This window comes from Microtus ochrogaster, linkage group LG3 (assembly GCF_000317375.1).
Source record: "Microtus ochrogaster isolate Prairie Vole_2 linkage group LG3, MicOch1.0, whole genome shotgun sequence".
NCBI lineage: Eukaryota > Metazoa > Chordata > Mammalia > Rodentia > Cricetidae > Microtus > Microtus ochrogaster.
Window position 1 is genome coordinate 32,012,336 of NC_022029.1, and position 16,899 is coordinate 32,029,234.

The 16,899-nt window shown below is 37.1% G+C and overlaps 1 protein-coding gene across 1 annotated transcript in view; it reads left to right on the plus strand.

Annotated features, from left to right (window-relative positions):
• Positions 1-16,587, plus strand: part of LOC113457605 (neurexin-1-beta-like) — a 104,952-nt gene extending 88,365 nt beyond the window's left edge. Inside the window, exons 2-3 of the mRNA XM_026785865.1 lie at positions 15,018-15,199; positions 16,546-16,587. Coding sequence (XP_026641666.1) covers positions 15,018-15,199; positions 16,546-16,587 — 224 coding nt within the window. The remainder of the gene's footprint in view (positions 1-15,017; positions 15,200-16,545) is intronic.
• The last annotated feature ends 312 nt before the right edge of the window (positions 16,588-16,899 follow it).

The window sequence follows — 16,899 nt, forward strand, 5'->3', positions numbered from 1 at the left end:
AACTGCTTTGAGCCTATAGCAGGACAGAACTTAGCTAGGCAGGGAAATATAAGCTTAATGCTGGGAGAAAGGAGGCAGAGTCAGGGAGCCACCATGGAGCTGCCACCAGAGTCAGACATGCCAAAACTTTGCCAGTAAGCCACTACCATGTGCTATACACAGATTAATGGAGATGGGGTAAGTTAATATATAAGAGTTAGCCAATAAGAAGCTAGAGCTAATGGGCCAAGCAATGATTTAAATAATATGGTTTCTGTTTGATTATTTTGGTGCTGAGCGGCCAGGAACTAACTAGCAGCTTCATCCAACAGTTCTTCAAGAAAATGTTTTCAGATTGGAATGGTTTATGCTGTGGACAGTTGAGCTCATCAAACATCGACCATATTTTTCAACCATAAAAATTCCATAGTCCTTTTCATCCCCACTACTGAGTGTTAAATACAGATAATTGAATTCTTAGAAGAGGTCCTATCTGAAGCTCCCAAATCTCATTGCATTTGCCCTAATTCTTACATATAAAGTATAGTGAATAAGCCAACACCTCAATTCAAAGTGTTCTGCATTCAGCGAGGAGTTAAAAAAAGTCTTGATAGCTAGAAAAACGCAATCAACTAAGCCTTCATTCATCAGGCTGAAGTCTAGACAGCAAGAGAATAAAAGACAGGCAGGACAATACAAAACAGTAAATCCTGTTCTATTAAACAATCTCTTCAGTTACTGGAAGAAAGGGAACAGTGCAAACCAAATGTTCACCTGACTGATATGGCCAATTCACTCAAGCGTCATAGGAATGTCATATTAGATGCCCAATCTTACATTTGGGGACCATTATAGAGAAGATGTGATACAAAGTAGATGTGATTCTGACTTATGACCTTGCCAACACTATTTAAGAAAAAAACCATTGACAGTATTTTCATTAGAACATAGCATCTAACTTGCATTCTTGCTTACTCAGCAGAATACCAAAGCAGCATCTTTCAGGCCCTCTTCACTTTATGAAGCATTATAGACCTGCAGAGGTTCAAGTGGTTAAATTCAAACAAAGCTTTATTAAATTCTGAAGCATTTTCTTGTCTGATGTTTTATATCGAACAAGCACACTGAAAACCTAGGTATAACTTTTAGCTTCTTTTCCTTTCCATTATGAGTCTATGGCTTCCTTCCATGCTCACTGTTTTTTTTTTGTTGTTGTTATTTGTTTGTTTTGTTTTTCCCTCTCTCTTTTATTTTAGCCATTCTGACAGGTGTAAGATGGTATCTTAAAGTTGTCTTGATTTGCATTTCCCTGATCGCTAAGGAAGTTGAGCATGACCTTAGGTGTCTTTTGGCCATTTGAACTTCTTCTGTTGAGAATTCTCTGTTCAGCTCAGTGCCCCATTTTATAATTGGGTTGATTAGCCTTTTACGGTCTAGTTTCTTGAGTTCTTTATATATTTTGGAGATCAGACCTTTGTCAGTTGCGGGGTTGGTGAAGATCTTCTCCCAGTCAGTGGGTTGCCTTTTTGTCTTAGTGACAGTGTCCTTTGCTTTACAGAAGCTTCTCAGTTTCAGTAGGTCCCATTTATTCAATGAGGCCCTTAATGTCTGTGCTGCTGGGGTTATACGTAGAAAGTGGTCTCCTGTGCCCATGTGTTGTAGAGTACTTCCCACTTTCTCTTCTATCAGGTTCAGTGTGTTTGGACTGATATTGAGGTCTTTAATCCATTTGGACTTGAGTTTTGTGCATGGTGACCTGATTTTGTTTTTATTTTATATATTATATTTTATTTTTAATAGTTTTTGTTGAGCTACATGGTTTTCCCCACTCTCCTACTTTCTCCTTCCTCCCCTCCCACCTTTTCCCTTAATCCCCACACTCCCAATTTACTCAGATCTTGTCTTTTTCTTCTTTCCATGTAGATTAAATCTAAGTATGTTTCTCTTACCATACTCTTTGTTGTCTAGGTTCTCCAGGGTTGTGGACTGTATTCTGGTTTTTCTTTGCTTTATGTCTAAAAACCACTTATGAGTGAGTACATATTATATTTGTCTTTCTCGGTCTGGGTTACCTCACTCAGTATGGTGTTTCCTAGATCCTTCCTCACTCTTAAAGTCTATTAGTTTATGTCATTACAATTTATTCTTTTACTGACTCTGACCTTTTGAAGGGTCTCCTTGACTCAGTTCCTTCTCTTTGTCCCATTTCTGCCTAGAAGTCATAATAGTCTTGCCAAAATTCAGAACTGATTATATCATTTCTCCACTTAGATTAACTGACTTCGATTCATTTGAATTTAATATAAATATTATACTTCTTAGTATGAGTCTTTTGTGATATGCTGACTATTATTTGGGGTGAGCATGAACAGAAGCTTGTAATGCTTTTAAACTTGATAACTGCTTGGTACCAAATGAGGACAGAACATTGCTATTGTGTTTATTTTCCTATCCACTTATTCTGGCATATTATTAGCTCTTTTTGAGCACAGAACTCTTCAAACCATGTGTGTGTGTGTGTGTGTGTGTGTGTGTGTGTGTGTGTGTGCATGTGTGTGTTAGTGTGTGTGAGTGAGTGCATACTTGTGTTTTCTGTGGTGTGTGTGAGTGCGGCGTGCATGTGTGTGTCTGCGTGTGTGTGTGCACAGGTGTATGTATGTGTGTGTGTACCCTATGATGTTACAGTGGAAGCTGTCTTCTCCAGCTAAGTCTGTTCCATGTATGCTATCCAGGGATGGCTGTAGAGTGAGGCTGACGGTATTTCTGACTGCAGTAGAAGAGACTTAGGAATTTATGCCTTCAAATCTGTAATACAGCGCAAGGAAGAAATGGAGGTTCAAATAGATAAAGTCATGGCTGCAATATGAAAATAAGTATTTCTTACAAAGAATAAATGGCAGAAAAATAAAAACTCTTGAAAACGTCTGCAAATTTGGTATTATTTGGGGAAAAATGGAAGCATTTTTGTGGGGTAAGAAATGTAAGAGTGTGCTTTACTTCTCTCCATTTCTAAATGTTCCCTTTAATCTTGATAATTTTAAATACTTTTTTTGCGTAATAATAAACAAGCTACCAGCACAGGCTTAGATATTGTTTGTTTTGTTTTGAAATATTTTGAATACAGTAGAGTTCTTTCAGAACATTCCTCAAAGAAAAGGCAAGTCCTTGACTTTTACCCAATTTGTCTGGTTATCTTACTTATCTGCTTCTACTGTGGTATTGATTTACCAAAATCTCCCCTTCTCTCAGAGGAGAAAGTGATATTTTATTTCTTGATATACATACTTTTATTATACACATTTTATGCATAGACAGCTTAGTTTGCATATCAATTTTTAGTACACGCATGCTAAGCTTAAAAGCTTGTAAATTTATATAATTACTTAAATATGTGCAAAAATTTGCTCGAAAAATGCATGTGAGAATATAAACAAAATATTAAAACTTTTTGTTTCTTCCAAATTTAATACTGGAAAAAAAAAGTCAGTCAGGGAAGTTTTGTTTGGCTTAATACCTTCTTTTTTCTCTTTTCTAAGTATTTTTAATTTATAGCATTGTATTCATGTTTTCTAAATTATATTTCATTTCAAGACAATTAAAAACAGTTGTTGACATAGAATTTTTAATTTGAGGAACAACACTTAGTCAATTTCCCAATAATATGTTTTTTGTTGTATGTATAGTGCATAGATACTCAATCCTAAAACATCTAATGAAAATAAAATCATCTTCAAAATATTCTTGACGGTTACGTATTTTATTTACCACATCAATGTTGTTATCTGCGAAGTGCATGTTATAGAAATCCAGCAAGGAATAACAACATATTTTTGTCATTGTCAAGACAATTATCTGGAAAAACAAATACTATATTGGGCAAGGTAATGCATGTCTGTAATCCACATACTTGAAGGAAGAGGCAGCAGGGGGTATAGTTTGGGACCAGCCTGAGCCACATAGAAAGAACTTTTCTTTAAATTAAAACCAGAAGAATGTGAACCACGTGTAACATGTGTAGGATGTGCTTTACTCATAACTATTGGGTAGAAATGGAAAGAGAAGACCGTCCTGCAATAAAATCACTGCTCTCTAATTTCCTTGTCTCTGACTGAGGCCATTTGCCACTCCAATTGTAGAGACAGTGGCAGATCTGAGAACCAGCTGAGCAATGACTGAGAATCAGGGAAGCCGGACTTTAATTAACATACCAATTTCTCACGACAGGGCAAAGAGAGGTTCTAGGCTGAGTAACAGTTTGATATAGAGAAACAGTTCATGTTTTATTTGAAAATGGATGAGGGGGAATTTGTCTCCTGCTCTATTTGTTTTCTTTTTTAATTATGGCCATGATTAGGACACTGGAGATGAGTGACTTAGCTTGTAAATGGGAACGTAATGTAGTCAGAGACTGTCTGACAGGCAACCTGGCTGCCACCTTTAGACTCCACCAGCCATAGCCAGCCCATACAATACAAAGTTCTGATCCAAAACTGGCCTGTCCTCAAAGATAAACAAAATCAAAGCAGAGCAGAACTCTGCTGAGGCAATATGGAGAGTTACATTTCTTGCTGTTCTCTCTTGTTGACTGTTCCAATTTTATTTAACATTTTGATTTTTTTGGAAGATATCATTGAACAAAATTCACTAAACTTCCAGTTGTCACTTTACATTCTTTGGTGAAGTAAGACTTTTTTTGTTTGTTTGTTTGTTAATATTAAGTCCAGATTAGGAAAGACCTTCCTGTACTAAATTTAGCTTCCTTACTGGGCTTATTTTGAGGCAAGAATATAATTAATGGGTCATGAGTATCAAAAGTAACTTTCATTCAATGAGCTAAACAAGCAAGAAAAATAATTGTAGAGAGAAACAAACTCAGCATCTCAGAAAGAAAATGCTGGAGAGTTAGTAAGAAACCCCAGGATAAGCCAGTGGGAAAATATGAAAGAATGTTGGTGGTGATAACGTGTTCCATATTACATAACTACTAGGCCTCATGTTTACAAAATGCCTCAAGAATCAGTTGTATACTTACAGGGAAACTAGGGGATCTTTCTTGATGATTAGTGTAATGGATTAAAGTAAAATACTACAGGCTTCCTCAAATCTGAGCCATGGCACAAATATAATGATAAAAGTAAAAATGCTGCGGATCTCAAAGTAGCTGCGGCAGGCAGTGGGCAACAGGTCCTGAGAGCAGCCAGTCCCAGGCAGGGACGACACAGTTCCCCAAATGGCTGCAGTGGGCCACAAGTGCTGAGTTGCAGGCAGGGAGCTTCATGGTGGAAGAGAGACATGGGCAGCCAGTCCCATGAGGAGAGACAGATGGATGGACATGCCACAAGATCAGGCTGCAGGTCTCTGAAGGTGGCTGGTCCCAGGGTGGGTGAGAGATAGACAGATAGGCACACTATGCAGAGTGAGGTTGAATATTTATTTAGTGGGTTATGGAGGGGAAAAAGGAGAAGGGGAGAAGAGCAGAGAGAGGCACAAAAAGAAAGAAAGAGAGAAACAGAAAGGGGGAAGGAGAGAAGTGGGGAGAAGGAAGAGACAGAATCTGCCTCTTTCACAGGGAGAAGGAAAAGGAAGGGACTCAGGCTGGAAGCTGAATATCATCTTGCTACAGTGGATGGGGGAGGGAGGAGGAGGGTGTGGTCATGGCTTGCCTCATGGGACAGAGCAGACCATTGCAATAAGGATTTTTTTTTTTTTGAAAAAAGCTGTCTCTTAGTACTTGGAAAAGACTTTCCCAAGTTTTGGAACTGAAAAGATGCTGGGTGATTTGTCTCACGTCTTTACAATTGGCAGCTTGCTAAATAGGTTCTCTGTAGTCAGCTCTGTGCCCAGTTCATCTTCTTAGGCTTAGGATTCCTAAACCACACATTGTATTTTGTTTTGCAAATATACAACAGTTGTGTTTGAAAGGGAGAAGGACTCAGAGAATGAGGAAAGTCTTTGACAGCCCTCTGTGAGGCTAAAGGACATTTACCCTGAAAGAATAGTAGATTTTTACTAATGTCCCAAGGAAGGGTACTGATAGGAAATTTTCAATTACTTTGTGATTATGAGTAAATAATTTCATTGGTGAAGATACCATTTCTTTTTGAGTCTAAGAGATAATCACAGCTTTTCTATTAAACTTGTTTGCCTGTATTGAAGATAAAGTCACCAGGGGGGATGCTTTGTAGTTTTGTTTTAAAAGCTATGTAAGCACTTTTACTATAAAAATGGGACCCAGAAATATACAGGTCTATCCAAAATATATGGTGGTTTTTCTAACAATGGGTCTATTTTGATGGTCATAGTTTCGGGAGCTGGAATATCCAAGATGTTGCCTCCTCCCCTGAGCCTCAGAGAGAAGAAAAGAGTAAATAGTATCAAGCCACTTTAGGACCTGAACTGGGAGAACTGGCCAGAATTTCTGTCCATGTATCATTGGTCACCACCATGTCACATGAAACTCCTTCAGCTTGCCATGGAGAATGGGAAGTTGAGGCTCAACCAGGGCAGTAGTCCTACTAACTCTGGAGTGTTTTTACTAAAGCAAGTGCTGCATAGCCACAAACACTGACCCTCTCTGCTCCAGAAATAAATGAAGAGAGCATTCAAGATAGTAGAAACTTCTTGTAAGGGGAAAACAGCATAACCCTCAAAAGTTCAGTATGTAAGGGATTATCAAAGTACCAGAACTTAGTCAAATGAATGAAACACTCCCATGTTCTTACGTTTTCTCTCTTTACTAAAACTTCCTAGAAAATAATTCTTTTGTTGGTATACAAACTAGCTTGCATTGAAAGTCCATGGAACCACCCACTTATTATCTTAATGCCAGATATGTTTCATCAGTAACTGTACTTGATACAAGGCACTGCATATTGTTGGATTTTCAGAGAGCTTTCTGTGTCGTGGTTTAATTCTTGCAAATTGCTTGCCAATTTAAAGTGAGCTGCATCTAAACAGTAAGTAATTGCTTATGATAATGAGTGCAAACTAATTTGCTAGAATATGTTAATATTCACAAAGCACTTTTATACTGCCTGCTGTTCCAAAAATGCTGCTCTCTTGTTTAAGTGTAGCTTGTGGTGCTATTGTCAAACATCTGACTGAAGCCATCACTTCAGAAGCATTTATGCAAACCTCATATATGGTGATGGCCTCTGTACTGTAAAGAAGGTACAGAAAGTCATGTCATCTTTGATGAATGATTTTGAAATATTTGAGTAAGAGAACTGATGCCTTAATAATTAATTCTAATTATTGATTGATGGCAGTAAGCTTACTACACTGGGTTCAAAATGGCCCCTCTTTCCCATAAGAGTCATAAAACTTAATTTAAATAACTTCACAGACAGATAGTATCCAAACTTAATTTAAATACAATAGCTAATTTTAAATGAATTCTGTATTTTCAAATGCTTGAAAATCCAAGTGCTTAAGTATGAAGCCTACTTCACCTGCCCCTCGTTCTGGGTGACCTCCTCAACTGTGTCCACAGATGCTTCTTGAAGACTAGATTTTAAAGACCTGTATTTCAAACTGAGGGTCTTCTGAGCTCAGAGCCAAAGTTCAACAATCTGAGGTGGGAGTGGAGCCAGCTTATAGTTTAGTCTAGAAAAATAGAATATCGAGGACCTAATACAAAAGAAAACGTGTTTGATTTTGACTTGCTTCAGGTCTTCATTGTCAGTAGAATGTTCCAGTCATTCCAACTTTAAAAGTCTGCCACATGTACCCCTGTGTTTTCACATCAATGATGGAAGGCAAAGGTCTCCAAAGAGCAACCGTTAAACGAAGACAATAAAAAAAAAAACTGTCACTGTCAAAATTCATTTCCTTTGTTGAATTCCATGGGCTAAAGAGTTTTGTTGTTGTTGTTCGGTTGGTTGAGTTTTACATTTTATAAATACCGAAATTTGCTTGTCTTAATAAGTGGCTCAACATCCCCATTCTTTGCTTCTTGTAATATCCTACAAAAGTAGATGGTACTGCATACAGAGGGTTGAGCTTTATGCCCCTCGTAATCTTCATAGGCTGTTTCAGAGCATAAGCTGAAATTAAACCAACTGAGTTACAGATATTTTACTTTTACTAATGTACCTACTATGGTTATTTTTTTCTCCTGAGTGTAAATTAATGCATAAAAAAGTGAGAACTTGTTTACTTTCTTATGCAGCTGGCAGGAAATCTCTGTGATAAACAGATAAACTATGACCAAAATTCTTTTAGATACAATATCTTTCTTGGGACATTAATATCACGTTTTCCTGTTTTTGAAGTTATCTGACTCCCAGTTAATGGAAATTTGCATGACATGATATGTCATGGGTTAATCATTGAAATTTTTGAAAGGACTAATAATTAGAGAAAAAGTTGGCAAATCTGATATTGGTTTATGTTAATTTTTTTATTATTTATGTGGAAGGGGCCAAATCAATAAAGATGTATTCTTACTACTGAATTTGAAATTTGAAATGGAAAGTGATACAGTGTAACTATGACTCCAAGAATGATTGAATGTTGACAGAGATTTCATAAAGATGGTATATCCTTGTCTATCACTGTCAGAGCACAGCATGCTGCTTTGTTGCCTTTGTGTTCTCTATCACCATAAGCATGTTAGGGCTACTATCTCTGCATTATGTCAAACAAGGTCTTTCAGAGCTGGAGCAACATCTCAGTGGGCAAGAGCACTTGCTGCCCATGCAGAGAACTCAGTCACAATTCCCAGCACTTACATGGCAGCTCCCAACCATCTGCTAAGTGAATGAGTAAATGGATGAGTGAATATCTAGTTTATTGGTTGAAATGATCTCAGATTCAGCTGCTTTGCTTAGGCAATTTCTCTTTTAACATAATTTTCAGAACATTCACAATTAAAGTTTGAATTGAGTAAATGGGAGGGTATCACTGTATGCCAAAAAGAAAAGCTTCTGGTGACTTTATTTTTAAGAATTTGCTGGAAGATTGCACAGTTTAGTTAATGGTTTTAAAAATAATATTTTTCTTAAATAACCTAATGGTGTGACTTCTTCTCTTCCTATTCATTTTGCTTATAGCTATAACACAAACTGATCACTGAAATACTTGCCAGAGACATCAGGTTAAGAGAGCCTAGTTTCAGACAGGAAAACATAAACATTTGTTTTTCCCAGGGTTGAGAGTTTTATGATTACTTTGCTTGATTTTGTTTTCAGTTCTAGATCATTTGTTTTTATTCCCAGTCATGGTTAAGACCAAGACACTCAAAAAAGTTACTTGACTCTAAGTTTGAGTTTGGAAAAAGTTTGTCTCACGCCACAGTTCAAACTGTAGAACATAAGTATTCCTAGAGGTGATATTATCTAAATGACATGTTCAAGAAGAAAATAACAAGTACCTTTGAGAGAAAATTGGTTGCTCTAGGCTTCATAGCACAGGTCAGTAATTCTAGCTAGGTAGGAGGCTTAAGACAACAAGATCACTGGTTCAAGGCCAGAGTAGTCTTCAGCGTGAATACAAGATAACCTGAGCAACTTAGTGTAACTCTGTCTCAAAATATAATGTGAAAACAAAACTGGGAATGTAGTATGGTGTGAAGGCCCTTGCCTAGCATATTCAAGGCCTTAGGCTCAATCCTTGGTATGTTCAAAACACATGAGGATATTGCAAAACAATGCCAAATGATCTGCTACTGCATAGATATTCTAAAAGAGCATTTCCTGGCTTGAATGTTCAACTATGTGTCTTACCTAAACTTGAGAGTATATGTTTATGTACACATATTATAGTATATGTACAGACATATAACTTTTATTTATTGTTTATGTTACAGTTTTAAGGAAACCCTTAACTGAGGCTTCACCGTCATCTCCTTTGCAAGGCACTGATAAGCATCCCAAAATAGTTTTTAGTTTTTAGAATCCATTCCCTTATAATGCAGAGAAAACCAAGATGACTACTCAAATGAATTCTCTTGATAGGGTAGTCTTGGCTTTATAAAGTACAATTGAACACCATTTATGCATTCCTCTGTTTGAAATGTCTAAATTGTACAATGAGTCTTTTCTGAGTTCTAATTAACTCAGCCTTATTGTTCTTGAAATGTTGCAGTGGAGGAGCAGCGGGCTACATTCCTAGCACCTGGCCGCCCCGGCTCCTGCATGGCTAGCTTATGCCCAGAAATAATTACACAGAAACTGTATTCTTTTAAACACTGCTTGGCCCATTAGTTCCAGCCTCTTATTGGCTAGCTTTTACATATTGATCTAACCCATTTCTAATAATCTGTGTAGCCCACGAGGTAGCTTACCAGGGAAGATCTTAACCTGCGTCTGTCTGGAGTGGGAGAATCATGGAGGCTCCCTCAATCTGCTTCTTTCTCCCAGCATTCTGTTCTGTCTACTCTGCCTATCTAATTTTTTGTCCTATTAGGGCCAAGCAGTTTTCTTTATTAGTTAACCAATGAAAGCAACAGATAAGATACAAGACCCACCACCATCATTGAAATTGTAGAGATGTTCATAGTTAACAGCCTAGACAACATAGCTCTTGGTGACTTTTCTGAGTGCATGTCATGGTTGTAAAGAAGAATAACTCACAGACCTATTTACACTCCACAATATTACTTTATGCCTTTCAGAGGAACACACTTATATCATGGAAGTAAATGTTCATAAATGCCAAATTGTAAAATGTATGTATGCTACATTTGTGAACATATGCTTCTTTCAACAACATAGTGTTTCTGTGACAGACAGTTCAAATGAACATATAGAATATTTATTAGAAAATCCTTTTTATTAGACAAATGTTTTAAGTTAATACCAAGGCAAAGTTTCTTTATGACTTTATTGAAATGCATAATTGCTATTTGAATTATCTGGGATAAATGATTCCTGACTTCATACACATCATGGTAGCTCTCTGTCTGTTTGTTTGCTTGATAGTTTTGTTTGATGGAAACTTCTTACTGAGTAAGCACACATCATTCTTATTTTGAGACAGTGCTTGTCTGGGGTAGAGCTGAAGCTTGTGGGAGCTGGCTCACTGGATTACTTGTGTTTTTTGTAGGACCAAGTTTCTGACTGGCATTTGAGCTGTGTGTCTGCACTCTCTCTGCTGTACCACTTGAGGGAATTCCAGTGCATGAGTAGAGAGGTTCTTCATGGCATTCACAGCTAACACTAAATTTAAAGAAATCCAACAACTTATTTTCTTAATGTTCAATAGTTCCGGTTGATTTTACAACTTAAAGTATTAAAAGTACATACAACTGTCCATTTATGACAGGCTAATACCTCTGTCCAACCTAAATATGACACAGAGCTACACAAGTAAGACCTTCATTATTAGGGGATTTTTTACTTTGGGTAGGTGTCTGGGGCCAGTAGCTAACAATTTTACGTACCTGACTCTTTTTTGCTCTTTTTCCATATTGAAGGACCAATTACCCTCTTTTGATCTCTGGTCTGTTCATAAAAATGGAGTAAACGTGTTCATTGTCCCAAGTGTACCTTAGATACTTTAAGTATTTTCTAATGTAATGCAATCTTGCCTAAGCTTTTTATTCTTAAAAAACGTTTGATATTGAAAACCCAGTAGTGCTTTGATTTCATCATGTAATTTGTGTGAGCATGAATATTTTACAATTATTTGGGAAGAGAATGATCTGTAATTATATGTTATATTGTTTGTTTTTGTTTTGTTTTTGAGACAAGGTTTCTCTGTGTAGTTTTGGAGCCTGTCCTGAAGCTCACTCTGTGGATCAGGCTGGCCTCAAATTACAGAGATCTGCCTGCCCTTGCCTTCTGAATACTGGGACTAAAGGCATGTGTCACCACTGAATGGCCTATGTTATTGTTTTCTAATATTGCATGTTTCACAATTTAGTGACTTTAGAGTTATTCTTAGACTCTTTTGTAATATATGGTGGTCCAGTGGTCTTTTTTTAAAAGCAATATTTGGGTCTAGGTTTTTCATTTCAAAGAATAAGTTCCATAGATTAAAAATTCTCAACAAATTTAAATTAAGCAGTAACATATTGATATGCCTATAGGAAGAATAAAAGCTGTCATTTATTATTGTTTTAATTTTCATCTGAGACCCTGGGAACTTTCTCTGGATAAAGCATTATACTGCTGTTACATTTAATGGAAACGTAATGACCCAAATATTTCAAGTTGATTACAGAATTATAGGCCTTCAAACAAGAACCTTTTATTCATGTACTTATGAGTTAGAAGCTAATCCTTTCAGAAGTTAATTGTATTATTGTGTGTGTAGCAAGGATCTGGAGCAACCAATAATCAAACAGTCCTGTGATTGATGATTGGATTTCTTTTTCAGAGAGTTTTAGTAAATTTGGGGGATTCTATGAGACTTGATGAAATAAACTGAAAATGCTTCAGGAGGGAAAGGGTGAGAAAAGAGAGTAGGCAGGAAGAGAGTGTCCGCCATGCAAACAACCATAAAACAAAAAAAAAAAGAAAAAGAAAGAAAGGAATGAAGGGATAGAGGGAGAGAGAGAGACAGAAAGAGAGAGAGAGAGAGAGAGAGAGAGAGAGAGAGAGAGAGAGAGAAAGTATTGTAATTAAAACCACATATTCTGGGTTAGGAGTCTAGAAGCTGGGTTATAACTAGCTTTTCCACTTAACCAAATGTTTGATTTTAGGAAAGAAGCTAATTGTTATAACTAAACTTCTTCAAATATAACAAAAAGACTTCATTCTGTATAGGAGGAATGAAGAAACAGTCATGAAAAATTTTTTAAAGTTTATTTTAGCCAGGTGTGATAGCTCAGGCCATGATCCTAACACTTGGGAGGTAGAGGCAAGAGTTTGGAGTAAAATCTTCTCTCAAAATATAACAATAACAATGAAATAAACACATAAATAAGTAATAAATAAATAAATATAAATGTTGCACCAGGAAGTGTAAGCTGATGTTATTTGCAACTTGGCTTCAATTGAATAATTCTGAAAGAGAACATCAAAATTCCTATTTTAATTCTGAAATTTACCTTTATTTTGCAACATTCCTTATTTCATGTGAAATAATGTTCATATACATTCAAGAACAAAGTGAATTAAAAAGGGAAAATAAATATTGTCTACACTAGTTATGGCTATATTATGTTATAGCCCCTTCTTCTTATATTCCATTTTTATTGACATTCTTTACTGAGACAGTTAAAAAATTCTTAATAATCTTCAAAAATACCAAATAGCAAGTTGAAAACAGAACAATAGGCCTTACAAACTGCTTGCTTAGGAATATTAGTGAGCATGAACTTCTGGGGAGAGAGATCTAAAAGGTGTATTAGTAACTTTTCTCATCGCTATGACAAAGCATAATCAGCTTAAGGAAGGCTTGCAGTATGACCTTATAGTCCATTAGGATGGGGACGCAAAGCCAGAAGCAGCTGTTGACATTTGTCTATGCTGGATCAAGAAACCAAGGGTTGACAGGAAGTGGAAGTAGGTTGTGAAACCTCAGAAACCACAGCTTCACTTCTAGCAACAATACATTCTAAAGGTTACACAACCTTTCAAAATGGTGTTTCTCCCTGGGGACCAATGGGTAATGTTTCACATTCAAACCCCACCTAATAGGTGTCTCTCATTAGTCCTCCCTCTATTCTTCCCCCCTTCCCCTCCCTCCCTGCCTCCTCCTCTCTTCTCCTTTCTCCTGTCTCACTGGAGATTGAATATATTACTTTGCATTTGCTGGGTGAGAACTCTACAATGAAACTCTCAGACTTTTCTAAGACTGGATCTTACTAAGTTGGCCAGGTGAAGTGTAAATTGAGTCTGTGGTCCAGGCAGTCCTTGAACCTGAGATTTCTTTTTCTATTCAGTTTCACTCATAGTTGGAAACAGGCAGATACCTTCAGATCACCTTTATTCAGATTCTCTCTCTCTCTCTCTCTCTCTCTCTCTCTCTCTCTCTTCTCTCTTTCTCTTTCTCCTCCCTTGGAGTGTTTTTTGTTTTTTTATGGATTTTTTTGCCTTCATGTATGCATGAGTGCTACATACATGTCTGGTGACTTCAGAATTCAGAAGAGAGCATTGGTCTTCCAGGAGCTGGAGTTATGGATTGTTATGAGCCATCATGTGGGTTCTAGGACTAGAACTTGGGTTCTCCACAAGAACAACAAGTGCACTAAGACATCTTTTCTGTCTCTTTCTTTTCTCTTACATATTTTTCTTCTGTTATCTCTTCCAAATCTTCCTCAAGGGATTCCTTGTGATGGATGAGAGACATGCTAGTAGTCAAAATGGGACTCCCGTGCATTGAAACACTCTCTTTATGTGAACTTGATAATGCCTGCCATCTTCATCCTGTAGTGCAATCTTAACCCCCATGACTGAGAGGATATATTATTCTCCATGTTGTAAGAGCAATGTTCACCTAGAGGAAGTGAAGGAGATGGGGGAATCTCTAGGATGCTGTGCTATTTCATAGCCACCAGATGCTACCCGTTAAGACCTGACTTCCATGGTGGCATGTGTTATATGGATTTGTTGACGGGACTTCTGGGGTTAATAACTGTTGATACATAAGTTATCTCGTGCCACATGTACGGAGACCCTTTACCCATAAATGTCTGATTTGAAGTCTATTGTTGCAGGTTGTTTCCCTGTGCTGTATGACCCTGTCACATCCGCATGCAGTCGTTTTGAAAACAAGTTGATGTATGTTTCTGCTCCCTCCTCAAGCCTCCAGTCAATGTTTCCTGCTAAACTATTTCTTAAAAACTGGCAGGATGAAATGAAAGCCCATTACATTCCATGCTTGTCCGATTCAATGGAAAAAAAAAAAACTGAAGCCTATTATTTGTCTGGACACCTGCTGGTGGATTTAATGAGTGCATTAAACCTGAGTGACTACTCCATTTCTTTTAAGACAACTCTGTCCTCTGTCTGGAGCAAGTTTCATTGATATCTATCATTTTCTTGCCTTAGTTTATGTATAAAGTGAACATTTTATTGCTGCATTAATACATGACATGGGAAACAGATTTGGTGTATGGATACTAATGGGACTTGTATTTTGTTTTACAGCTGGCACAACGTATATCTTTAGCAAAGGTGGTGGACAGATCACGTATAAGTGGCCTCCTAATGACCGGCCCAGCACACGAGCAGACAGGCTGGCCATAGGGTTTAGCACTGTTCAGAAGGAAGCAGTGTTGGTGCGAGTGGACAGTTCCTCAGGCTTGGGTGACTACCTTGAACTGCACATAGTAAGTACTTTCTCAATAAGATTCAAAATTTTTGCTTTTCACCATTCACTTTATACATATCTGCATGTATGTATGTGTTTGTATATATGTTTGTATATCTATATACGTATATCTATATAGGTATACACACTTAAATTTTTCCCAAAGTATACTGTTACAGTAAATATGAATACGGAATGTAGCTACTAAACCTCAGTGCTACTGTTATTAACATGAACTTCACAATAGGAAGAAACTTATTTTTACTTTTAAGTCTGAAGTCATGTCAATTTTTTGTTTGCAAAGACATTTGGCAGTGAATTTCGTGCTCTAGGAAGATTTTCAAAGTTAATAAAGTAAGATACTGCTCAGTAGCACTGTACCATCTGGCTGGAAGCAGGGCCTGCTGTATTGGTAGCATCCAAAGATCTGGATTCGGTTTTGCCAGAGCAAAAATTGTCTAAAGTTACATGGTGTGGGAGGAATGAAGAAGGAAACTTTAAGGATGTGAAAATTTCAGTTGGGGTTGTGAAAATGGCAAACATCATTGTTTCTGGGGCATTTTGCTCTAGCTTTGATAGCTGTCGGGAAAGTTCTGAGAAATGTTCCTTTTTTGTCTCAGCTCTGCTGAACTGCACATACAAATTTAGCCAGCACACAGAAAATGGTAAATAATAGCTTATGAAAGAGATGCTTTCTTTTTAGTTTCCATAGCAGACTTTCAGGTTCAGACCCCCCCCCCTTTTTTTTTGCAGTCCTACTTTTAAGGAATTACGAAGTGCAGTTGTAATTCTCCATTTCTTTGGTTTGTTGTATTACTTGTGTTAAAGAATGCACATGCTTTATCTGCTAAAAGATATTAGTATTTTTTCTGTATTGCAGAATCACAAACAGGAAAATATGGCATCTTCAGAACTCTAGGTTTGGGGCATACATCAGCAGTACAGGGCTTGTATAATATGTGCAAGACCCAGGGATCCATCCCCAGCAACATTAAAAACGAACCAGCTAACAAAAAGTGAAGGGATTCTTGATTTAGCTAGAGTCCTCCTCTTCATGAGGTTTCATAGACATTGCATTCTCTACTGCTTCTGTTTTATATTTGAGTATTGCCGATCGTCTCAGTCTCTTGACAATGTAAATGTAATTTATTTTCTTTATGCTTACCTGGCCTGTGTTCTGCCATTACCAAGTGCTAAATCTTCAAAGGACCTGTAGTAAGGTCAACATTTTCCTTGTTGGTCTTAGGCATAAGTCCTAAGATGGCTAGGAAAATAACAAATCTCTATGCTACATCATCACAGATTGACAAGGTTTTAATTTGGAATGATTTTATTAATTTTTGCTTAATCTTATTCTTATATTAGATTTCCAGCATTTCCAATAAGCCAGCTGAAATTTCACCTTGACCATTAGAGCTGAATTCACTGTTAGTCTTAGGGGGCAAAAGTAAATAGAAAATAACACCTCAGCATAACAATTATTGACCCATTGTAAATTTCCACTCAGAATGCACTTGTCGTAAGATGGCCACCCTCGGAAAGTAATTTCAGTTGCCTTTCAGCAAATACCTAACAATCAAAATGGAAAGCATTTTTGATTTTTATAGCATCATAAATAAATGATCAGTTGAGATAAACTTCTCAGGGCAGTCAGGAATCTTGCTGCTTTAAGTAATGACAACTTTCAAAATATATTTTCTCAGCTCTGATTTAAGAGCT